The following is a 25,186-nucleotide window of genomic DNA, read 5'->3' on the forward strand; positions in this document are numbered from 1 at the left end:
GTGGGATCCTTGTGGACCAGGATCCACGGGAGCCGGGCAAGAATTAGCATCGGTACCAGTTACATGTGTCCCAGAAGCCAGGGAGCACTCGTGAACAGTGTGCATGACTCTGTGGCGCAAGGACATCAGCACCCGCGCGTGTCCTCTGCTCACACATGGGCCCCACGGTCCCATTCACCTCACTTACAAAACACAAGGTAAAATTATTAGGAATTTACAGACAGCAGCAGAACTTGTAACCAGGTGCAGTGTCCTGAGAGCACCCCGTAGAACCGCATTCGTCACACGCCCGTGACGCTGACCCAGCTCATTGGCCACCCTCTCCTGGAGCGTTCGCATGGTCTCAGCGTCCTTCTCACAAGGCGGGGCCCATGCTGAGCTCAGCAGCTCAGGTTTAGAAAGGCCGAGTATAATGGGAGAATTACCGCATAGAGCGCGCTGTCCTGCTTCCGCTAATACCAGTATCATGTGAAGTCTTTAATGCCTGTGCCCGTTGCTGATTTTATTCTCGGCTCATTATAGTTCATATCCTTTTCCAAACACCAGACCTCTCTCTAGCCTATCAATTCCCAGCTGCATAGTTTCATTTCTCAACCTTACGGTTCCCTCTAAACCGATGACTAGTCTGTGGCTGGATTCAACTTTGTGCCTTAGGCCAAACCTGGTATAGAACAAGAGCTTCCCATTTGTTGCACCGATTAATCAATAATCTTATTAACTTTCATTTAAAAAAGAAAATCCCGAGATGATACTTCTACCTGTCAATCAGGCATGCGTTCCATTACATGTTTGGTCACACATATTTACTGAGCACCTATGGGCTCTATCCGCTGCGCTCTCTCACTTCTCCACTCAGCTCTCTCTTTGGACCAAGGATGATGATCAGCAATGTCGAGGTGCAGGAAATGACCACCGCGTTTCCGCCCACTCCTCTGAAATCCCTTCCCCTCTCTTCCTAGTCATCTGCCCCAAAAGGTCGGCAAATTTGTCCTCTTGTGACCTGGAAACTCAAAGAAATTTTTTCCCCCAGCACCCAGTCATTAGCTAAACACCTTCAAAGCACTAGCATGAACAAGGCAATATCCAAAATATTTTTAAATCGTTGAGAGAATGGGCCCCGGGACAGAGCGGGACCCTTCAGCAGTTTACCAAAAAGAAGGAACTATGCCAATAATTTCAAAACAGTGCAGTTGTCCTCACAGCTACCCACCAATAGCCCGAGGCCCTGGTGCCGCGCCTGAGGGCCCCCTTGCTCTCTGTGCAAACCGGCTCAAAAGCAAGACCAACGGCCCCATCAGGGAGAGCTTTGTGAACAGCTGTACCTCAGCGCAGCGGCCCGGTCCCGGGGGGCTCCGCACCAAGCCCTTGAACTCCGGTTCCCTTGGCAGGACTGGTGAGCAGGAGGAGGTCCCTGGCAGGCAGAGGGCACTGACGAGGAGGGACAGCAGTGAAGAGAGAAGAAAGACAGAGGCACGAGAACACCTGCCGCCTCTCACGACTGGCGGGCTCGCCCGCGTGGCGGGTGAAGCTCTCAAGCTCATGGAGCGCAGCTGTGCGGAGGCTGGGCCAGCCCCGCTCTGGGAGGAAGCCCTGCGCTCACCTAACAGTTCGGCTCCGCGCACATGCTTACGTGTCCGTGTGCTGAGCATCGTATCCTCTCTTTAAACACAGGGGACATTGGCCTCAGGGGACCGTGTTGTCGCTCACTGCAGTGAAGTGCACCCAGGCCGTGCAGCTAGTGGTCACGGAGTGCCTTGCGTCCAGCACATGTCTTTTCAATCTGTATCAAAAGAGGGCGTGGATGTCAATAAATCAAAAAGCACTCTGAGCAGGTTCAAAGCTTTTCTCAATCAGTGACTAACAGAACATCTACTTTCTTTAAACCTGTGCTGGGAATAAATCCTCCCTGTCCGACGGGGGTGTGTGTGTCCACAAAGCCGGGTCTGTGTTCGCTGGGCCACGAAGTGCCCTGGGCGCCAGGAATTCAGGCAGAGAGGTCCCAGCGGCGAGGGGAGCCGCTCTCTTGGTGAGCAGCTCACCAAGTCCTCTTGCCCCACCCGACGGGCCCAGTGTCCCCTCTCTCCTGCCGGGAGTGTGGAGCAGGGGTGTCCAACCTTTTGGCGTCTCTGGGCCACACTGGAAGAAGAGTCATCTTCGGCCACACATTAAATACACAAACACCGAAAAAACAAAAAAAATCTCATAATGTTTTCAGTAAATGTATGATCTTGTGTTGGGCCGCCTCCACAGCCGTCTTGGGCCACATGCGACCTGCAGGCCACGGGTTGGACACCCCGGACCCTGTGTCTTCATTCTCCCCTCACTCTCCCTTTCTCGCCTCCTCCCCCGCCTCCCCCGCTCCCTCCTGTCATCTTCGGAGCATAATTGTCATCACTGGTACTTTTAAGCACGTAAAGCCAGGCACGTTCTAGATGCTTTACATGTGCCACTTCAACACTAGTCACCTGGTCTCACCCTATTGGTGAGGATGTCAATTAAACAAATGAGCACACTCCAGTTCTACTGCAATTAGAAGGTGAACCTCAAGGGGTCGATCTTAACACTAGGAAAAGACACTAGTGGTTCGCCACCGGGGGGCTCCCAGGACATCCGTCAGTATCTGGAGACATTTTTTGGTTGTTACCACTTGAGAGGGATGAGGGGCTGCCGTGGGTATGTAGCTGGGGGAGGTCAGGGATGCGGCTACATGTTCAAAAATACACGGAAAAGACCCCACCCCCCCCGCCTTCAGAGAATTATCCGGCTCAAAACGTCCAGAGTGCTGAGGAGGATAAACCCTGAGAGAAACTCACCTTTCATAGGGTTTGGAAACAATGCCCCGGTAAGAAAAACTGAGGTTACCTTTGACTCTTCTGCATAAAATTATACAATTTTTAAAATGTCATTCATTTTCACACCTTGCTGCCATCACCAGAACTGTGTTTCACGGCATTTGAAACAAGTCCAAGTGCTTTAGAGCTTCACAAAATGAAGAGCGAAAAAGGATATTTTTTAGCATTATAAAAAAATATAATTTTCGTACTGAAAAAAAAAAAAAAGAAGTGTTATCGGCTCAGGGAACAACGGCTTCTTTTGTAAGAAAACTGGAAAAATACCATTGTTTTGCAACGGTTCCCCTCTCTCCTTCCGTGTCGCTGGCGAGCTCTGGACTGAACCTGTTTGCCGTCCTTTCAGGGGAAACTCTTATTTTCCGTCTACCTTTCTGGAATCAAGGGCCTCTTAGGACTGTGAAGGAGGATTGAAAAGAAAAGTTTTAATACCCTCGATTTCAAACAAATACCAACGAACAGCAGCAAAGCCAAACATTCTCTTTGTTTTCTTTCATTTCTGGTACTTAACCTCATAGTCTCCAAATTTTATTCTATGGAGCGTTTTTCTTATTCCACATCTCATGTAGCGGTAGTTTTTTTCTGGCTGTCCTATAAAGCTTATGTTTTCCCCTGAAGTTTATGTCATCCTGCTTTCTCCAAAAGTTGATGGTCTTTTAAAACCAGTCTCTATACACTAAACCCGGTTCTTGCTTCCCGATGGCGTTCACCCTCGCGTTTTCTCTGGATCTATAGCCGGCTCCGGGCTTGGCCAAGCTGGCTCCGCGTTTCTCCCCTGTGCCTAAAATTGCCTGGAGAAACACTGTGCCAGCAACGAAAGCCAGGCATTTCAAACTCCTTAGTTATTTTGGAAGTCCCTTTTCCTTTTAATTAAGAACTGCCCTTCCTTTCCCTTCGCCTCTATTTCCAAGCTACATCAGCTTTCAAGACAGGGCCCACTCTAGAGCCACAGAGCATTGTTTATTCTAGAAACTTGGCCCGTGGGTTTTGAATTCTGAGCAGTTTTGCCCTACTTGAAGCGGGGGTAGGGGGGAGAGTTTAAGGGGAGAACAAAATAGCTTTCCCAGAAGCATGCTGCTAACATTTTTTACCAATCTACTTGAAACATTTGGAATGAATCCTTCCTTTTTTTATTTTAGGAAAGCCTGGTGGAAGGCCGTTGTCGTCTGAGGACTTCCAAAAGCGGCCCGGCCGGGGCTCGGAAGCGGGCTCTCCAAGCCTCCAGCCCGTCCTTCGTCCACTGGCCGGCCGCCTGTGCTGTTTCTGAGAGGCAGTTGTCATCAGATGCGTGTTGTACTGTATTAACTGGCAATACAAGTCGGCTCCGAAGAGACTGACCCTCTCCTCCTTGGCCTGCTGCTCGTGACTGTAGCTGCTATTTCCAAGTAAATGTTGGACTCGTGTATTTGGCTGTGGGCCCTCAATTATAAACTTGATCCAGATGTGACTGAAGTAATCAGGATGGCTTGAGCAAGAAAATCTTGAACTATGAACATAACTTTCCCACTTGGCCCATAACTCTTTGGCTTAATAGAAATAAATATTTGGAATAAGACTTAAAGAAACATATTCACCAAGGTCAGAGGTTGCCGTCTTCTCACATTAAACTCAAGCATTAAGTATCTCCACTGAACTATTGTTTCTCCCATTTGCCCATAAAGAGTTTTTTTAAAGTTCTTTTGTGGAGAGTCTGGATATCAAATGCCTGAGCAGAGCTACTGTCTGTCCCAGTCACCTCTGCCCTCAAAGCCACTATAGCCTTCGTTGAATCACCTTGTTACTAATTCTGATATCCTAGTAAGAAACCCTCTCACGGAGTGGCTATCCCTAAAGAACAATCCTTTCTTAAGACTGCTCTCTGTGTCTTTTTTTTTTTTTTTTTTTTTAGTTCCTAAAATGGAGAAAACGAAAGAGCTTATTGCCTTGTAATAGTCCCTTTTCTATGAGAAAAAACTGTGAAGGGGCCACATCTTAAAAGAACATGAGAATCGCCCACCCAATCTCCTCAATTTCTGTCGCGTTTTCTATCTCTTTATTCTCTGTGATGTGATCTTGGAACATCTTTCAATTTCTCCTACAGCTCATTGGCTTCCTCTTCATCTGTAGCTGAGTAATCTATACATGAATTTTTAGTATGACTATATTTGTCATTGTTAGAAGTTATATTTACTCTTCAAATCTGCCTGCTTTTTTTTTTTTTTTTTTTGGTCAGGGTATCTTGTTATTAGGATTTCAAGTCTTCCTTTCAAGTCTTCAATCTTTTTTTACAATGCCTGGTTTATGTTCTTTCATATTATTTTCACACTGGGACAATAACACGAGGCCCCCTTTGCAGTGCCTGCTGGCTATCGCTGATGGCAGATGGCTTCTTGCGTTAGGAGGGGTCTTTTTTCCTGTGAGAACCCCTAGAAGTTGCTTTCCAGTTTTTTGTCATATCTGCCAAGCCTTGCAAGAGTATTGTCAGGGGTCCATTTCTAAATTATTTCTCACCTTGGGGGTTTCTGGGCCACTGAGTAAGGATTGATTCAACCTGCAAATCTGGGCAAGCACAAGACAATTTCTCAGGAGACTCTTCTTTCAGGAGACAAATTCAAGCTTCCCTTTCATTTCCTCTAGTTGTTAATTTTTTTCCCCTCTTGTCAGTTTTTCACTGTTAGACAATACATGTCTGTTGTGCAAGCTGCCCCGTGCGTGGTACTTTGCTGTGGGAGCCCCAGGCAACTAATAGATCACTATCAGCCCGAGATTGAAAACCGGAAGTGTCTACCAACTGCCAAAACGATGCATGTGTTATGGTACATCCACTGTAAAATTCTACTCAGGAATAAGAAGGAATGAACTACTGATCCATGCAACGACATGAATGATCTCAAAATCATTAGCACTAATTGAGAGAAGCCTGTGTATTACATATTTTCACTTATAGGACATTCTTGAGAAGGTAAAACCATAGACACGGAAATCAGATCAATGGTTGCCACAGGCCAGTGAGAAGGAGGAAGGGATTAACTACAAAAGAGCAAGAGGGAACTTTTCGGGGGGCAAAGGAAATATTCTGCATTTTGACTGTAATGGTGGACACACAAATATACATTTTTGTAAAAAGTCACACTCATAAAAATGGTGGATTTTACTGTATATAGATTATACTTCAATAAACCTGACTTTAAAAAATTAAATTATATTTCAAAAAATACAAAACTAAAACCAAAATATCACATATTCTCATCACATAAATATAACCACCATGAATATTTCGCTATATTTACATTTAGCTTTATGTACAGAATGTATACTTACAAACTTAGAGTCACATTGTACATACAGTTTTATAATTTAATAAAATATTGTAAATATCAATATTCTTCTGAAGCTATTTCTAGTATGGTTTGTGGTGTGTGCCTTTTTTAACCAATCCCCTGTCATTAAAAATTAAGGGCTCCCCTGCAGTGTTTTGCCATTAAAACAACACTCCTCCCATCAATATTTTTAAAGCTTAGTTGTGTTGAAAACATTGATCAAAAATGGAATAATAATGATGTTTATTACACAGCAATGATAAAGATGACATGACAAACTTCTGGTTTACAAAGGAACGCGTCGGGATGTACACCCACTACGCACGTGTTGGAGAGATGCCTCGCTTCTCTGTGGCCGCGTTCAGCCGCCCACAGAGCTCAAGTGGGAATACACGGGCACTGGATTAAGGGGACCTAAGCCTGCGCCCAGCTCCGCCTCTTTGGGCCCCAGTGGTCATGACACTCAAAGGCTTTCTCCTCTGTCAGCGGGGTCGACACTGACACGGCGCAGGGCGCACCACTGGCTGCTCCGTCAGATTCGTGCGCCCCAGCGCCTGGCTCTGGCTGAGCTGCCCATAGTGGGGCGCGGGGAGCTACAGACGAGCTTTCCCAGCCTCCTCTGCAGCGAGGCTGGCCCGGAGACAGCGTTCTGGCCAATGGAAGGCCTGGTAGGAAAGTTCTTGCTTTTCTAATGAAAGCAAAGATGTCCCTGGTGCTCCTTCCCGCCTTCGGCACAGATAGGAGGCCAGGAGCAAGTGCCTTGCAACCATAAACTGAGGCTGTGGGTGAGAAGCCAACATTCCTATCCAGACGGTCAAGTGGAAGGTTGAAGGAGCCTGGGTTTTGATGACACTGTTGGGCCACCACGCCTGTTCCAGAATGCCACTTCCCAGACTCTGGTTAAATGAGAAAAACAACCTCCATCAACTGAAGCCAGGCTTCCTGTTTCTTGTAGATGAAAGCATCCCTAACTGACATACCAGCGGTACGAGACTGAGCTTTGGAAAACAGGAAACCAACATAAACATTTCAGACACCGTTTGCTGGTCAGTTAAATATAAAAGTCATAACATGCTTATTGCCTTTCTCCTTCTGACCTTTGCTCCCCTCCTAGCTTCTCATTTGTCAAAAGTTTGTATTACATTTCCTATTCTTTGTCAATGTTTTTTCAATTATTTTTTTCCTGATTGATTATTTTCAAGAAATTTTTATGACTAGGCCAAAATATACTGTGCATCACAATTAATTTTTTTAAAAAACCCAACAAATAAAACACCTTACCCTGGCTGGATGGCTCAGTTGGTTGGAGGTTCACCCTGCACACCAAAAACGGGTTCCGCTTTGATCCCCAGTCAGGGCACATGTCTGGCCTCTGTGTTCAGTCCCCAGTCCGGGCACGTGCAGGTGGCAATCGATCGGTGTTTCTGTCTCGCATCAATGTTTCTCTCTTTCTCCCTACCTTCTTCTCTCTTAAAAAAAGAAAAAAAAATCAATAAACTTTTTTTTTAAAATAAATGTTTTATTTAGTGAAATGGGTGTTGTTTACAGTGCCATGGACTAAGTGTTCCCCAGTTAAAAACAAAAGTGAAAAAGAATACTTTCTTTTCTTGTTACTAAGTTTGTTCATGAAATCATATTAAGAAATTATTGAATCAGAAAGCAAATACAAGGCATTTCTATATTACAAAGGAAGTCAAGGAAGACTCAAGAGGATAAACATCTGGTACTTTTTAAAAATCCCAAATTCTATAATTTGGAACAATAAAATTCCTACATGATCTCTTACTAAAAAAGACCTTTCTCAGCTTGTTTCTGGACTTCCTTTATCCCTTTAATGCTTTCTGTTTTCATACATTCCCAGTCTTCCTGCACACTTAATAAAAGTATTCTTTTACAAAAACAGATACTGGAGTCTGTCAAAAGGCTAAGGATTGAAATAATGCTTTGTACTTTGATGAGATGAAAAACCTAGTTATTCACTGACTTCTTAGACACAACACTGCAATATGGTCTTTGAGAGGGGCCACAAGTGCTGGTAGAAAAACCAAATTATTGATACACAAGGCCAGTGTGATTTCTGAAGTCCGCATGTACTCAGAAGGACCGATTAAGCTAACACGTCGGGCTTTCTCATGTGTATCCTAAACTTCCTGTATATTTTACTACAGTTCGCTGTGTATTCATTGTTTTAAAAATAACATGTGCACTTCAATATTCTATCTGGAAACAGAATAAAGTATTTATAAAGATACCAAAAAAAAAAGCAGAGGTGTAGTGGCCAGGGCCGACGTGGGGTCAGGGCTTCCGGGAGCAGTGCAGCTCCACAGGCTCAGCTCCTGCTCTCAGAGCAACCCTGAGCGGGGATCCCACACCAGTGAATGAGCGAGGAAGTGCTGGGCGCGATGCTGGGCGTGACCTGGGGGTGCACAGTCCCCCGTCCGTCCTAACTCGTGGCCGAGCATTTGGAGAGATCAGAGGAAGTCTTGGAGCGGGCCGCCAGCCATGCCAGCTCGCTTTTCTGACTTTTAAAATGGGGACACCCATAGCCCTCCCCTGGGGGAGACCCTAAGCATCAGAGTTTGTGTAAACAGGCACTCAGCGTGGAGCGGGGCCTGGAAGGCAGTGATCCTGCCTTTCCCAGCGCAGCCGTGCAGCCCCGCCGCGTTTGAATCACCCGCCCAGGGCGGTCTTGGACAACGGGCACTTCGCTCATCTGTAAGCCATCAGTGCCTACTTTATAAGTGTTACAAAAGACTCGGGGTGTCGTCCTGGTGCAGAACCTGGCACGGGTCCTGGCCCGAGGCGGTGCTTAATAAATGCCAGCTGTTGTTGTCATTAAGACTCACACTTCTCCTGCCCTGTTGGCTCTTCCCGTTTAGCATATAAACACATTCCGTTTTGTGTTTTGTTTTTTTTTTAATCTTAAAAACAGTAACAGACCACAGCCCAGGGTCAAGTACCAGGGCAAGACAGGCACCCGGCAGAAAAGGAGAGCGCGAGGTTATGGGCCAAAGGGTCCTCCGTTGGAATCCCGGCTCCAGCCTCCCGGGTGTGTGACCATGGGCAAGTTTCTTGTTGCCCCTCAACCTCAGCTTCCTCACCAATGAGCTGGGGATGAGGTGACATTAAAACAGAGGAGGCACGTACAACACACAGCACAGCGTCTGGAACACGGAAGGCAGTCGGTGCATGGTGAGAAATAAGTATTACCTAAAGTGCCACGTGCATTTTAATTTGCAGTCTAGCGCAAGGCCGGGGAGCAAGATCTTTGAGGCCATCGCGGAGGCTGACTACCACTCACGGGCTTGCCGGGCCACCGTGCAGATGGCGAGGAAGGTAGGGCTCTCGGATATTCTGAGACCCCAGCTCCAACGTTGGGGGCAGGGCTTCCCACACCAACGAACAGCTCTTGGACACCAGCAGGGTGTCCAAGAATTCAACTCAGCCCTGACGCTGTCGGCCCGGAGAGAGCATCGGAGTCTTGTGGGCTGAGGACTCGGTCCCACAAGACTGCCCTCCACTCCAGAGGCCAGTCACAAGCACAGACTCCCGCCTGGGCTCTGTCAGGCCAGCTACAGAACAGGGGTTCCCATGCTCTGCCACCTGACCATCCGGCTCCATTAGTTTGCTAGAGCAGCTCCCAGAGGTCAAGGAGGCATTTCACTGTCTACACTGCCGATGGGTTGTAAGAAGCTCTGGCTCAGAACAGCCAGATGGAAGAGATGCTCAGGGCAAGGGACAGGGTAGGGGCTGGGAGCTTCCTGCCTGCTCCAGGCGTGCCCCTGTCCCCAGATCTGCCTGTGTACACCAGCTCTCTGAACCACATCCTCTTGGGGCTTTGTGGGGGCTTCATTATATAGCTATGATTGATCAAATCACTGGCCATTGGCAATTGATTCCGCCTCCAGGTCTTCTCCACTCCCTGGGGGTGGTGAGTTGGGGGGCACTGAACTGTCCAACTCTCTGGTCACATGGCTGCCTACCACGGCAACCAGCCTCCATCCTCAGGCGGTTCCGAAAGTCACCTCCTGAACGTAATGTGACACCTCTCTGCTCTCAACACGTAGGGAATTCCAAGGATTTCAGGAGCTGTGAGCCAGGAGCTCTGGACTGCAACCAAAGGGGGTGAATGAGAAATATATTTTGGTCATCTGAATAACCAAATATATATCTCTTATGAATCACAATATCGCAGTAGAGATCAGTAGAAGGAGCACTAGGGAACCCACAGATCTGGGCAGAAGGGAGAAAAGAACCAGCTAAGAGAGGAAAACAACCAGATGGGTCCAGGAGGCCAGGGCGTGTTAACATCGCCCCCACAAGAATGAAGTGCGGTCCCAGCGCGAGTACAGAATGGATATCAAATGCTGTGGTGATAGGAAAGGATGTAACTGTCTTTAAAAATTCATAGTTCTCTTTAACTTGGGCTGCACTATGATCTTAGGTTTTGCTTCTTTGACTGTTTTTGCTTTTAGCAGATTTACCTGTTCGATTCAGTCTTCCTGGTGCCAGGAGTAAAATCACTCGGACTTCCCTGACCAAAGACTGGCTAGATTTTGTGGAAAAGTAGCCTGGGATATGCAGAGCTAGTGAGGGAACTTGCTGGACCTAAAATACATCCACAGATAATGTGCAGCGCATACAATGCTCGGGCCATTGACGTAGGTCATCTCCTGGTTTTCCACATCTCATGTTATTCTACTTTTATTGTATAACAGGACCAAGAAAATAGCTCTTTCTTTTGAGACAATTCCCCATCCTCGAGCATCGGATATAACCTACCATAACTAGGTTTTTGAAGAACAAACTGTTCTCACTTATGTGTGCGCCTCCTTCTTTGGCATTCTCTCGTGATTGAGTTTTATGGGTGAGAGGTCACAGTTCCATCTTTAAAAATAAACCGCACTGCAAGGCCTTATTAATTAAAATCCCTTTGAGTTACGCATACTGAAATCTGTTGCAGGGACTTAACTGATCGGCAGGGAAGACATTTTCTGTTCTCCGTGGAATAAAAGAATTGGGAAAGGAAATGAATAGATGAAAATGTGCCAGTAATGACTTCCCTCTCTTAATCACACATGTCACATTGAGGTATAATCTACTGGTAAGTTTACTTAACTTGAGGCAAAGAAGGAAGAGCTAGCCGGCCACTTAGAGAGCCCGGCCCTGGGGGAAAAGCTGGGTTCGGAGCCCAGCTCCCATCATTACCAACGTGTTTTCTTCAAGGCTCAGAAGCTAAATTCCCGGGTGATGTGGGGAGAATATTAACCATCTAGCAGGCTGGTCGAAAGGAAGAGAGACTCCGTGAAACTCCTAGTGTGCAATCGGGAACAACAAACGGTGCCTGTTCTACGGGGCCACGTGTCTTAGCCCTTGTGTTATCCAGCCATGTCTTTCCTGTGAAGTGAATTCAGGAGGAACGCTCATCCTTATGGGGGCCCATTGCTCCGCCAGGGGGTGGGAGGGCACGTAGTAACAAGCATTGACGACACTGGGGTCGTGCTCCAAGGACTTCTGTGTACGTTTTGTCCTCTGGTTGTCACAAGGATGTTCAGAGGCACTGAAATCTGGAGACGGGGAGGCGTGGACAGTTGACCAGGAACCCCAGGGACACAGGAGGGAGGAGACCACGTGGAGCTACCTAGATCCCAGCAACGTTCTGCCATAATATCCTGCCTCCTAAGAGAACAGACATATAAGGAATAAGTAAAAAGTGAGATTGGAAGGGGCTGAATAAAACTTTAAGAAGTTATGTAATCATGACTTAAAACAAGTTCAAGTTGGTTATGAATCTCCCAGTGTTGGGCTAAAAGCAATAAAATGGGAATAGTTTGATACTCTTTTATCGCTTTCTGTGGAAAATATTCTGCTTTTCTGTGAATTCTTCATAGACTGTCATTTGTAAAGTTTATACTAATTACCTGCCAGGAAAAATTATGATGAACTTAATATAGGTCAGGGCTTACATTTTTTAGATTGTACATCAATTTCGATGAAGGGAACAGGGAGGAGCAGTTGCACGGGAGGGTGTGGAAGATGCCACTAGGGGGTGCTAGACTCTGTTTTAACCTATTCGTGGATTGACCATCAATTTCCAATTTCCTCCTTCGTAAAATGGGGTGAGTGTACAGTGCTTCTCTCTCAGGGTGGTCATAAGATACAAAATGAAAATGAGTTGTTAAATGTTAGAAATACATTCAGGCACAAGGCACTATCGAAAAGGAAAACAGCATTTTGAGAAAGCAACAGTTGATCTATTTGTGAACTTTCTCAGAAGCCCAGTTTTGGCCAGTGTGTTTTTGCTCAGGGAGCTCAGCCCACACCTGGCTGTGGTTCAGAGGTATTCCACAATGTGTTGCTCGGGTGGCAGGGGTGGGGGGGGGTGCTCTCTGAGACCGACCACGCCTCTAAACATGCATTTAACTAACAGTATGTCGAGAACAGCCTTGACTCCACACCCAAGATCTCAAGTGGATAGTGCCTCATCAGTCATTTATAAGCTTTAGCGAATGAGAAGCTATTGCAAACATCCAAACATTTCACAAAGCCCCGTGTGACTAGCTGTCAGGCTTGCAATACGCGTTGATGCAGAAAATCCAGGTGGACATGTGGATCCCTGGACAGCAAAGGCTCTGGACTCTGATTCATCCTTGTTTCTCCTGTTGTCCCTGAAGACAGCCTTGAATGTTCAAAAAAAAAAAAGAAAGAAATAGGTTTTTCCTCTTTAATACAAACCAGGAGAAGCATTTTCCCATAGGAAAATGTAAATAATAAGCAGAGAAACCCATAAACGTCCATTTTGCGTCTGCTGTGGCTACTGTGTGCGTGATTTTTCTTCTTTCCCTACGCGTGGGTGACAAGGGAAGTCCCACGTCATCCCGAAGCGTCCCGAGCAACCCAGAAGAAGGTGCTGCTGGAGGCTTGGTCCTCCTTCCTTAGGGACCTTTGGGTTCTACTTCTGCCTGAATTATGTCTCCATCCAACGCATCCACTGGGAATTTATTGAGCATTGATATCTGCCAGACACTGGGAACAAAACAGGGAGCAAAGCGTCACAGCCCTACCTGCATGGGGGTGGCAGTTTCTCAGGGAAAAGCTAACTGCAGGAGAAAACCGTAGCCAACCAGCTTAAACCCGTCAGCAATAAATACAGCCCGGGAAGGAACCGAACGCACCTTAACGACGCCGCTCCCCAGCGCCCCCTGCTGCCTCCATCGCGCACAGCGGCGCCTTCCGCCGGCCCCAAGAGTAAGCCTAACCCCGCGGCTGGCAGAACACACTCCCGGAGCATCTATCTTCCTGGCTGCCCGGAGCATCTGAGCAGTACGCTCCCTGGCTCCAGGCTCCAGAAAGGAAATGGAGATGGAACACGGTCTAAGAGCCAACCTGGAGGGGACAGAGGTCTGCGTGGCCTGAATTCCAGGAGGTGGAGCTGCGGGCGTGGGGCCTGGGCCCCAGAGGGCAGGGAAGGCAGGAAGGTGAAGAGGGGGGGCTGAAGCCGACCAGATGTTAATTGCTCTTGGGGCACTGGGAGTTTCCTGTGTTGTCCAGCGAACCCTTTCCTCTGCTTTTGGGAGAATACGTCAGCCTCTTTCGTGAAAGGATGCAGTTTCACAAAATCACTACACTCCAGGGTGGGCATGAGTGTTTGGCCACGGGAGGCCCTTACTTCACGGGGAGGTAGGAAGCTTGCTCATTTCCCAGCGCTGGTTCCTGGGAAGAAGTGACTGGGCCCTTTCATCCATTCTGGGCGGCCGCTGGACACCTGGGTGGGCTGGGCTGATGAGGGAGATGGAAAACTCGGGATCGGGGCCTCGTTTCCTCTGCTCCTGCCACTCACCGGCTGTGTGGCCCTGAACAAGTGCCTCTCCTTTCTGGGCCTTGGTTTTCCAGTCCATAAGCAGCCCGGGGGCTCCAGTGGCATTGAGGGGAGCTGAGGTTGGGGGGGCAGGGTGGGCAGCACAGGCCTTGAGCAGTCCTGACCCCAAGTCAGGCCTCGGGGAGGAGCAGAGGACAGCAAGCCGCCTGGTGGAGGAAAGTTCAGTGATGCCCACAGCCACGTTTCCCTCCCCCAGACATGCACAGTGGCATTTGCAAGGAAGCATGGAGAACGTGGAGAAAGGCTGGTGGCAGCCCCCCGACCCCCGCCACCCGGCGTTCAAAGTCTGGGCTGGGCCAAGTGACAATGCCAAGGATTGTTCAAGTCTTCACCCCAGGCCAGCACCCGCCCAGCTCAACGGCGACTGCTCCTGCGACAGACTGGCGGGCGGTGTAGGGGGGCACAGAGAAAGGGGAGGGGAGGATGTGGGCGAAGAGCCAAGAGCCGTCGAAGGGCTGTGGGAACGAACTGGGAAGCCGCGGAGATTACAGATCGGCGCTCCCGTGTTATCCGGGCCCTGGCAGCACCACGGAAAGGAAATCAATCCCGGGGACGTAGGAAGACCTGTCTCTCGTCCTGCGTTCTTCCTTCATGAGCTGAGTCATCCTGAGAGAACTGAAGTAGTAAAATTATGACTTTATCTGGAACCCTTTCCCTCCGTGGAGTTCTAGCGGAAAGAAAGTGTTGCTAAGAGTAAAGCCAAACAGATCTGAACCAGTTCTTCCTGACCATAAGATATCTTTGTAAAAAAAAAAAAAAAAAAAAATCATCTCAGTAATGTTTATTATCTGGTTCAGGGACCGAGAATAATACCCTTTAGTCAGCAGTAAGCACATACCCATTTGTAAATGTCTCAAGTTCAAGTCTAACTTTAGAACCAACCAAATAAGAATAGACTCTTTAGAGCAAAATGTACCTTCTGGGTCTTGAGGTGCATCTGCCGGGGCTCATCTGAAACATTTACTTCACAAACATTGCAGATGTTACCGGTATCTGACACCTAAATTGCTCCAAGGCAAACATTATTTTAAAAGTTACTGACGAGGATACATCGTGTGTGTTCCAATTTGCATGAACCTCCTTTTGGCTTAGTTGGTGAGTTTTTTGTTTTTGTTTTTTGTTATTTTTCCCCTTTTGGTTTATTAGTGTAGAACAAGGTTATTAACCAAGGGCTCAGAAAGCTTATGAATGTGGGTGGGGGAAAAAATACATCTGTACTGTTACCTTCTAACTAAAACTGAGGTTTCACATTTCACTGGACTGTGGATATCACCACAAATCTAACACTGCGTCAGCCGTGCCTGTGACTTGGTCACCACCAACAAAAGCACAGACACTTCACAGACTGTCACTGTTGTAGCGGATACCATGTTAGGGCTTTGAAATGAGACCCCCCCAGCCCGCACCGGACCTCGTTCCTCCGCTAGTAAACGACAGGTATATTTCAAATATTTAAGAGTTTTTGATAAGAGTATTTCAATAGCGTGTGTTTTCTTTACTGCCCTATGTAATCCGTACCTTTTAAAACATCCTCCTGAGGAAGGTTCCACAGACTTCTTCCGCGAGGCTCACAGCCCACGCGTGGACGCAGGCGTACACATGGACACACACGGCAGAGACCGCCATGGACCTCGGCGCCTGCGACGCAAGGCTAGCGTTAGAAAGCTCCCCGAGAGACGCCCCACGCTTGCTGTGCAGCCAGGGACGAGGGGGAGATTCTTCTCAGCTGCTCCCTGAAGCCTGCTGGCCTGTGTTGTCTGGCTGGCTGTTGTCTCTGTCACTGCTACAGGGACAGAGCGACTGTGTCTGTATCCCCGGTTCCTAGCACAGTGCCTGACCCAGAGCAGGTTCTCCGTGAAGTTTGCAGAGTAAAAGGAAAGACCGTCTGGAAGGAAAGCCTCGCTGCAATCGGCAACCCCGCAGCCACGCCGGGGGCGCTGGGCATGTGGGAGGCTGAGTGTGTGCAAGACACGGTGGGGAGAGAGGGATGGTACGGGGACGTGGGACGGCCTTTTAAAAGAAATTCAAACCAGACTTCTGGAAGGTCGCTCTCTAAGAGCCCTGCCTGCAGTGTGAAAACAGCCGTCCCGTGTGTGGCCCCACCCGGCCTCACGTGGCCATCTCTCCCCCCCGCAGGGCTGGCTCCCCGGTATATATGCTGGGGCAGGGCCACCCGGCCAGGCACCTCGCCGCGCAGGAGGGCTCTCCGCAGGGAGTGCTGCCCAGCCCTCGCCCCGGGGACTCCGCGCTCGGCTCTGCAGCCACGGGTCCAGGATGCCAGCCGTCCAGCTGCTGCTTCTGGCCTGCCTGCTGTGGGGTGTGGCGACCAGGCCAGCCGAGCTCCGGAAGGCCGACGACCGGAGCGGCCGGTGCCATTACACCTTCAGTGTGGCCAGCCCCGAGGAGTCCAGCTGCCCCGAGCAGGGCCAGGCCATGCCAGCCATCCAGGACCTGCAGCGGGACCACAGCGCCCAGCGTGCCGACCTGGAGAGCCTCAAGGCCAGGCTCAGCTCCCTGGAGGGCCTCGTGCACCAGCTGACCTCGGCCCAGGCCGCCGGGCCCTCGGGGGCCCTGGAGGGGCCGCCGGTGGAGCTGAGCACCCTGAGGAGGGAGCGGGAGCAGCTGGAAGCCCAGACCAGAGAGCTGGAGGCAGCCTACAGCAACCTCCTCCGGGACAAGTCGGTGCTGGAGGAAGAGAAGAGGCAGCTGAGGGAGGAGAATGAGGACCTGGCCCGGAGGCTGGAAAGCAGCAGCCAGGAGATGGAAAGGCTGAGGAGGGGCCAGTGTCCCCCAGCCCGCAGCCCCCCTCAGGAAGTGCCGCCAGGCTCCCAGGCAGGTAAGCAGGCAGCATCCTCCTGGGTGACTTGTCACAGGTGGCCCAGGCCTGCCGTCCTCCGCCCTCCCCTTCCCATTCCTAGTAGGTTAACCCCCGACGGTTCCGTTTAGGTGGGCGGCCCTGAACTCCGTGCCTACCCATGACAGAGTCTGCCCGGCCCACGGCAATGTGACACCTGCAAGGACCGGGCGAGGGGCACCTGCCCGTACGTGATCAGTAGAAAGTGCCCACTCTCCTTTTCAGAAAGCCATGCCTCTGTGAATCTTTGCTCAGGGAGGCTGCGTCTTACCTTTTGGGGTTGATGTGACCTCTATTCACAAAATGGCAAGAGATTTATGAAATGATGGTAGGTGGTAGCTGTTTTTTTTTTTTTTTACATTTTTAAATGTCCTTCCTTGGCAAAATGAAGAGGCAGTTACCCTTTGTCAGTTCCCTCAGTCTGTTGTTTTGGCAGATTCCCTCCACTTTGTCCAATCTGAGGACCTCTGCGTGGAGGTCACCAGACCGCCCCTTGAGGTGGCTTTTGCTCCCTGGCCCTGCAGGTGGTGTGTCTGGGAGTGTGCACTTGGCAGGGGTGGGGGCACACCCTCCCCAGTAGTGAGGAAGATGGTATTTGTGTCACTTCTTGTGAAACCGTGCCCCCAGGTGCTCACTGTATCAGGAGGAAACAAGCAAACCAACCGGCTGTGGGATGGTTAGTGTGGACTCTTCAAAGACACTAATGTCAAGAACGAAAGAAAAGGGAAGGGGGGAGGGGCCTTGTTCCGATCGAAGGGGCTGGAGAGACAGGAGAGCAGGTGCACGGACCACCCGGATGGGCTCCTGCGTCGCGGGGGAAAGAGCCACAAGGGGCAGGTTCGGGATTGCCGAGGCAATGTGCATGCAGGCTGCTGGCATAACATAGATTATGTTATGGGGTTCATGTCAGGTCTCTTGGGTGAGATACAGTATCATGGTTAGGCGCCCTGAGGTCTGCAATTTACTTGCAAGTGGTCCAGCAAAGACTGCAAATAGATCGAGTGGGAGAAAGAAAGGTAAATCATCTGTGGCTACGCCTGTCGGCTGCGGGTCATCCCAATGGCTACACCGCACTCACTTGGAGGCCGTCAGAGAAGCTGGGGCAGGGCCGCTGAGGCCAGGTCCCGGCAGCTGACACCTGCTCCAGGCAGGTGGCCACAGCGACGGCTGGAAAAAGGTGGGCAGAATATGCAGCAGGGACAGCACAGGTGTTCACAGGCACTGCAGGTTTCGTCTCCTTGCCTCCAGGACGGGGCTGACAGTCCGTTGCATGGGGCCATCATGCAGGTTAGACAGCAAAGTGGGGGGCGGGAGGGGTCCCGGGGGTGGGCGGAGCCTCCGGCACGGAGCAGCCTCCCGGAAACAGGCTGTAGCTACGAAGGGCTTCTCTTACCTGAGCTCCACTATTGTTTACAAGTGTCATGTAATGATCGAAATGTCAACATGGACATGGCGATTCCATAAGACACTGATTCCAGGGAACGTGCGTGTGGAGCAGCACCCAGGCCGCCGTTCGCTCGCTCGGCCGCGCTTCCCTAGGGACCCGTGACGGCCCCCACGCATGCGGCCCCTCCCTGCCCGTGGCCGGCTCCACGCCCGCCAGCCTGGCCGAGCTCCCTGGGCACTGAGCGAAAATACAGGGTCCTGCAGAAGCACCGCCGGCTTGAGTGTGGCTGGGAGGGTAATAGTATGGCTGTCATGATTTATAGTTTTAGTTTGAACATTTCACCTAAACTGTCACGTGGTGTGCTGGAGTGCGATACTGTTATGTTACACAGTGACATGCTTATGATTTTGTAATAAAAAAGGGGCATTGCTTGTGCCGGACCCTGTGTGTATAGGCAAGTTAATAAATTCTGTTGCTGGGTCGAGCTCTTTAGATGTTGTAAAGATGCTATAAAGCAGAGGTAAGGGAGATAGGGAAGAATATGCAGAAGATTTTCAGAATTTTGTCATAGACATGAACCTTTCACCCTGGAAGGACTGAATGGTAATAGAAACACAGCCCCCCAAATGTTTAACTATCTGATACAATATAGATCTTGGTATTTTCATAAACTCTTCTTGTTGTTTTTCCCCCTACATTCTGAATGAGATATGATTTTGAAACATTCCTGAGCAATTTTTGTTTTGACACAATCTTATTGAGGGCCATTTTATTTCTACTTTGAGCTAAAAATACTAAGGCTCAGAGAGGTTGAGTAATTTGCCCAAAGTCACACAGCAGGTACAGGGCAGCACTCGGCTAGGAAGCTAGGACTTCCGGCCCAGTCCAGGCCTCTTTGCACACAACCGCTCCCTGCCTTCGGGCCTTGGGACCTTCAGGCCTTCCCCCCACCGGGCCCGGACCTCATGCCAGACAGCTCTCCCCCGGGAGCCTGGCTGCTGGCACCACCCAGGAGAAGCCGGGGGCCTCAATACCGAGCCACCCACCTGCCAACTGAGGCCTGGCCTTGCAGCCGTCCAGGGAACCATTCGCTGACATTACGTTTTATTGTGCTTCTTGTTTACTCAAAGCACAGGAGGTGTGGCTCCTGCAAAGTGTGGTGGGAAAGGGGAGGGAGGGAGGAAGGGAGAGAGAGAGAGGGAGACAGGGAGACAGAGAAAGATGGGGAGACAGAGGCAGACGGAGGGGCAGACAGAGACACATCCTCAAGGCTCTTGTAAAGCCTCTGGTAACAATCTGGGTCCACAGAGCAGATTAAGTCGGGAACATTTAATAGAAAGAAATATTCACAGTGATAAAAGAATAACCAAGGACGTAAGTAAACGCTACATCCCCCTGGGGCTGAGGAAGGACAGACTAGAAGGGGCTGGGACCTCAGTGGGGAGGTGGGGTCCAGCCCCTCAGGCAGCGGGGGAGGCGCTGCAGCTGGTCCAGGGCCGCAAAGGCTGCCCCCCACACATCCGCTGCGGGCAGGCGGGAGCAACCAGCAGCCTGTGGCTGGGGGCCCTGCAGTGGCTGGGGGCCCCGTGGTGTCAGGGACAGGCTGCAGAAGCCCTGCTGAGCCAGAGGGGTCCCCAGACAGGGACCGTGTGCTCCGTGTGGAGAGGGCTGTGGAAAGGCTACATACAGCCAGGCCAAGGCTCCTTGGGCTCCACCCGATGCCCTGACACCGAGGCTGCCAACCCAGCGCCAGCCCCCCAGCGCGGAGACTGCAGACCTCCGCCTCCCACGACGTCCCTGCAGCGCCCTCTACTGAGAAGGCTTAACCCGAGCTCATTCAAGGGGGCCCCTCGGGCAGCCAGGTCGCTCAAGGGCCAGAGGGCTGGCCGACGAGGGGTGAGCAAGAGGAAGGGCGGCGCTTTAAGCAGGTCTCTCGATTCTGATGCTCTGACATCTGGGCCGTGCTGATACCAAAGGCACGGCCCCTCCCGGGTCAGCCAGTCCCGGAGGCAGCGGCCCTCACCGGCGGGCACACCTTTACGATGCAAACCGACCTGTCCGGAGCCCACCCCCGCCCCCCATTCTGGCTCTCCTCTCAGGTCGTTCTCCTGCTGCCCCAACCCAGGCCCCAGGGAAGTTGTCCACACTGCCCCGTCGTGAACCCACGACCCTGCCTCACCGGTCCCCACGGAAACCACAACAAGGGCTCTTGCCCGGGGCCCCTGGTACCTCCCGGGGCGGCCTCTGCGGTGAGGGGCCTCCTCTCAGGATTGCTGGCCTCACCACAGCTGAGCCACAAACCTGCGTTTGACAGCAGCGCAGGCTGCTCCTTGTGGCTGCGGCTTTTTCCTCATATTCCAGGGCCCCCGACAACCACCACTCTGAGCCAAACCAGTGCGGTGACAACGTCTAACCAGTGTCCTCAAGCCTCCTCCCTTCTCTGTGGCTCTAACCCTCCGCTAAGTCCCTGTAGGAGCCCTGCCCGCTCTTCTTTGTCCGAAGCTGCTCTCAGAAAGAGACCCAACAGAATGTTTCAGCGCAGCCTGTACAGCTTGATATGCTACTTCTTCGAGGAGCGTTCGCTTGGTGACAAAGGGAAAAAAAGCCCAAAGTCGTGCAGGGAACTGTTCGCCGTCAAATTCCAGGCACCTCAGCAGAAGCCGAAAACCTTCCCGATATCCCCGACCCACACCCCGTGCCTACTCAGAAATCAGACCTCCCAGCAGGGGTTAGTGTGGTGGTGTGCAAGCCGTGTTTCTTTTATTTTGAAGACCCTACTCTCTGCTCAGCACATTGCTAGGCAATTCATTATTTGTGAGCTTTTTATTGTGGAATGTTTCCAGCACTCACAGGAGTAGAGAGACCAATAGGAACTCCAATGACAGGAACCTCCCAGCTCCGACAGTTGCCAGCAAAGTCCAACTTTGTTTTATCTGCCGCCTACCCCCCCACCCAGCCCTTTATCATCTTCAAACAAATCTCGAACATTGTCACATGTTTAGAAGCCTATTTAAATGCCATCTCCCACCCAGTCATGGGGCCATTCTTCCTCACGGGAAGACATTGTCTCTTTCCTTTAACACAGTTCCTGGGTGGAATTTGCAGAACCTAGACTTCCAGGAACTGCAGTCGGAGTTCACGGAGGTCCCTGCTGCCCGAATCTTGAAGGAGAGCCCACCTGGCCATCCTGGGAGTGAAGAAGGGGACACAGGTACGAAGTTAAATGCGTTCTCTTTTGTCCCCATGTGGTCTCTACCTGCGTCTAGTCCTGTGTCCGCTCCCTCGCCAGGGCCAGCCGGTTGGGTGACAAGTGGACTGGGCCGGCTTCACGGGGGACGCGGAGAGATGTGTCTGCTTCAACCATGCGGCTGACACATTGACTTGATTACACCTGGACAGTGACCTCTGTCAGTGGCTCCTTCCTCTCTTTATCTGAGGGACAGCGGGACACCATCCCCATCGGAGCACAGAGGCTGCTACAAAGGCTTCTTTTCTGAACTTTGGGTGCTCAGGAAAAATATCATCGTCCCACTCCAAGGTGTCCCCTGAGAGCCTGACATCAGGACACAGGCTGTGGTTTTCAGAAACTCCGACTCTCCAAGTTTTTGACAATTATTGCTCACGCTCAAGGGTGCGTGCGGGGCGGGGGCGTTTGGAAATTTTCAAGATATGCTTCCCTGAGAGATGAGCACTGCCCCTAGGAAGTTTCCGCCTCCTGCGAGGAGACTGAAGGTTCCTGTTCAAGGACAGAAATCGGTCGTGATTCTGCTAAATCTAAGCTCTTAACCAGCTCTTCATTACGTGTTTAAAGCCACATTCGGATCTTATGGTATTAAAATGAGGCCTGAAATACATGGTCCGACTCTGTTTTGTAGAGGTTGTTATAATGACTTGATTTTTTGTCTCCTTTAAAAAAATAATGCGATAAATTATACATGAAAGAATAACAACCTGGGACCCTGGCCAGGCCAAGTCGAGCGGGGCAGGTACAGCCTGAAGCCCTCCGCGCAGCCTTCTGTCAGGTGTTGGTCCCGGTCATGTCATCACAGACCGTTACTGGCCGATTACTCTAACTGAGCGCCTAACACGCTTAATTACCCTGAAACTAACTACAGCCCAACTGCCCAAAACACTATCGTTATCCCCTTTCCAAGTGAGAACACAGGTTTAGGAAGGAAAATAATGTATTGAAGGTCACACAGGTAGCAGGTGGCAAAACAGGGATTTAAACCCAGACCGTCTCTGGGTTCCTGGCTTCTGCCAGCCCCCCATCCCGGAGAGATGGCGAATCAGTGTTTTGTTTGTTTGTTTATTTTCAATTCCCCAGGATGCGGAGAACTGGTCTGGGTGGGCGAGCCAGTCACTCTGAGAACAGCTGAAACCATCACGGGCAAGTATGGCGTGTGGATGAGAGACCCCAAGCCCGTGCACCCCTACACCCGGGAGACCACCTGGCGCATCGACACAGTGGGCACGGGCGTCCGCCAGGTGTTTGAGTATAGCCTGGCCAGCCAGTTCGCGCAGGGCTACCCTTCCAAGGTCCACGTGCTGCCCAGGCCACTGGAGAGCACAGGCGCCGTGGTCTATGCGGGGAGCCTCTACTTCCAGCGGGCGGAGTCCAGGGCGGTGATCCGGTACGAGCTGAGCACCGAGACCGTCAAGGCTGAGAAGGACATCCCCGGAGCCGGCTACCACGGCCAGTTCCCGTACTCCTGGGGCGGCTACACTGACATCGACCTGGCCGTGGACGAGTCGGGCCTCTGGGTCATCTACAGCACCGAGGCGGCCAAGGGGGCCATCGTCCTGTCCAGGCTGAACCCCGAGAGCCTGGAATGTGAGCAGACCTGGGAGACCAACATCCGGAAGCAGTCGGTCGCCAACGCCTTCGTCATCTGCGGCACCTTGTACACCGTCAGCAGCTACTCATTGCCCGATGCCACCGTCAACTTTGCGTTCGACACGGGCACGGGAAGCAGCAAGGCCCTGGCCGTGCCATTCAAGAACCGCTACAAGTACAACAGCATGATCGACTACAACCCCCTGGAGAAGCAGCTCTTCGCCTGGGACAACTTCAACATGGTCACCTACGACACCAGGCTCTCCACAATGTGAAACGCCACCTGAGATGGCAGAAACGGCAGGAGGAAGAGGTGTTCAGGGCTCCCAGGGGGCCGGCCGGCCAGCTGAGGCCCACACAGCTTCCCTCTGCTTTCCATGCTCTCGTTAATCCGGCGGAAGGTGCGGCATCACCGTGTCTGACGCTGCGGCGACCGCGCTCTGGGCACTTAAGAGTCTCACAGCAGCTAGGCTTTCCTTCCGGCAGCTTTTAAAGGGATGTTTAGCAAAAATAGTTTAAGTTTTCTGGTGATCTGGGGCAAAAGCTATAATGCGTAGTCATTCCTTCATGGAGACCACAAGGCTTTTTATAAAGGGCCTTCGCTGGCTGAAGAGGGTGTTCGGAGAGGGGCGCAGGGGAGCAGGCTGGGCCCCAGGGGAAGCCGGGCCACCCGCTGTGCTTTCACGCGGCCGGCCAGTTGGCCGGCCGGTCAGCAGGGCCCGCGACAGGAAGTGGCCCTCGTGCGGGGAGAGGCGAGCTTGGGCCCGCACTCAGCTTCTTTAAGATGCACTGACAATAGTTGGCTTCTCATGCTTCAGGGAAAGCCCAGGTGGGTATTCTGTAACCTTTGCCTGTGCAATAAAGTGATCATGCGCACCATTCTCCTTGGATACTGTGGGATATTTTGCATAAGAGAAAAGCAGAGATTCTGACCATCAGATAACTCCTTTGGGCTGGGAGCTCTGATGGCAGGGTGCTCCAGGTGTGTGAGGCGTGTGTGTGCGTGTGTGTGTGTGTGTGCGCGCGCGCAACAAGGGTGCTCCCCAGGATGGCACCTGGCAAATGGTGGGATGCACAGCTCCCCAGCCCCATCTCCTGGTGCGTATGTCCCTCCTGAACCATCTTTTCATCCTTCCCCGACTCACCCTCCCTTCATCCAGACTCCACGTTGGTTCTCATTTGCTGTCGTGGGCATGGATTTCATAAACCACAGCCTCAGACGAGCAACCCGAATGCCATTCGATTTTAATAGTTACACCAAAATTCTCTCTTGAGGTGCCATTGTACCCGATGGTCCGAACATTTTCTCTTGCCAGTTCAGTTTGGACTCTGTTCCATTAGCATTTACAGTCAACTCAGGGTTTCCCTCTGCCCTGGCTGGGAGAAGGGCCAGGCCAATCTGTGCCTGAAAACCCTGCACGGCTTCCCATCCCATCCAAAGTCAGTGGCAGAGTCCCCGCAGAGCCCTGCCTCGATGGCTTCGTCTCTCCTAATGTCCCTGGATTCCTTCTAGCTTGGCCAAGGCCCATGGCCTCCTTGCCATCCTCTGAGCGACCAGCCACACCTCAGCCTCCAGGGCTTTGTGCTAGCTCTCCCTTCTGTCCCCTCTGTCCCTGACATCCACGTGCCTAAGGCCACCACTGTTTTCAAGTCCTTACTCAGATGTCACCTTCCCAAGGTGCGGTACCCAGACCAGCCTGCTTATTGAAACGGCCACCGGCCAGCTGCCCCCTCTGCCACTTCTCATCTTCCTTGCCCTGTCTTGGTATTTGGGAACTTCCTTCCCAGGTGTCCCTCCCTGACACGGGATGTGAGTCACTGTGTAAACTCTATACACTTTCCCACATTGGAATATAGACTCCCTGGGCAGGCACGGAGGGTTTTGCTCAAGGACAGGTCGCTGGAGCTGCGCCCCGCTCGCGCAGTAGGCACTCAGAGGTGCCTTCGGGACAAGCGAACAGGAGACATCATCCTGACCCTTGCTCAGGAGCAACTGGAAATAAAACTACCACACAAAGTCCTCTGTTAGTCCTTCTCCACCTCCCCCTGCTTGTGTCTCCTCTCCATTGGCTGCGTGACCT

The 25,186-nt window shown here is 51.2% G+C and overlaps 1 protein-coding gene across 1 annotated transcript; it reads left to right on the forward strand.

Moving 5' to 3' along the window:
- The first annotated feature begins 16,212 nt into the window (after nucleotides 1-16,212).
- MYOC (myocilin) lies at nucleotides 16,213-23,984 on the forward strand. Its single transcript, XM_054587557.1, has 3 exons — nucleotides 16,213-16,863; nucleotides 21,354-21,479; nucleotides 22,596-23,984. Exons 1-3 carry the CDS (start codon nucleotides 16,302-16,304, stop codon nucleotides 23,378-23,380), a joined length of 1,473 nt encoding a protein of 490 aa, XP_054443532.1. The 5' UTR covers nucleotides 16,213-16,301; the 3' UTR covers nucleotides 23,381-23,984.
- The last annotated feature ends 1,202 nt before the right edge of the window (nucleotides 23,985-25,186 follow it).

Source organism: Pteronotus mesoamericanus, unplaced genomic scaffold (assembly GCF_021234165.1).
Source record: "Pteronotus mesoamericanus isolate MK-2021 breed Mesoamerican mustached bat unplaced genomic scaffold, CSHL_Meso_final scaffold_1186, whole genome shotgun sequence".
In the NCBI taxonomy this organism is placed as follows: Eukaryota; Metazoa; Chordata; class Mammalia; order Chiroptera; family Mormoopidae; genus Pteronotus; species Pteronotus mesoamericanus.

Coding starts and splice junctions, on each gene's coding strand:
- MYOC (XM_054587557.1), top strand. CDS start 16,302: ATGCCAGCCGTCCAGCTGCTGCTTCTGGCCTGCCTGCTGTGGGGTGTG. Junction 16,864..21,353: donor GCCGCCAGGCTCCCAGGCAG/GTAAGCAGGCAG, acceptor CCTTTAACACAG/TTCCTGGGTGGAATTTGCAG. Junction 21,480..22,595: donor GAGTGAAGAAGGGGACACAG/GTACGAAGTTAA, acceptor TCAATTCCCCAG/GATGCGGAGAACTGGTCTGG.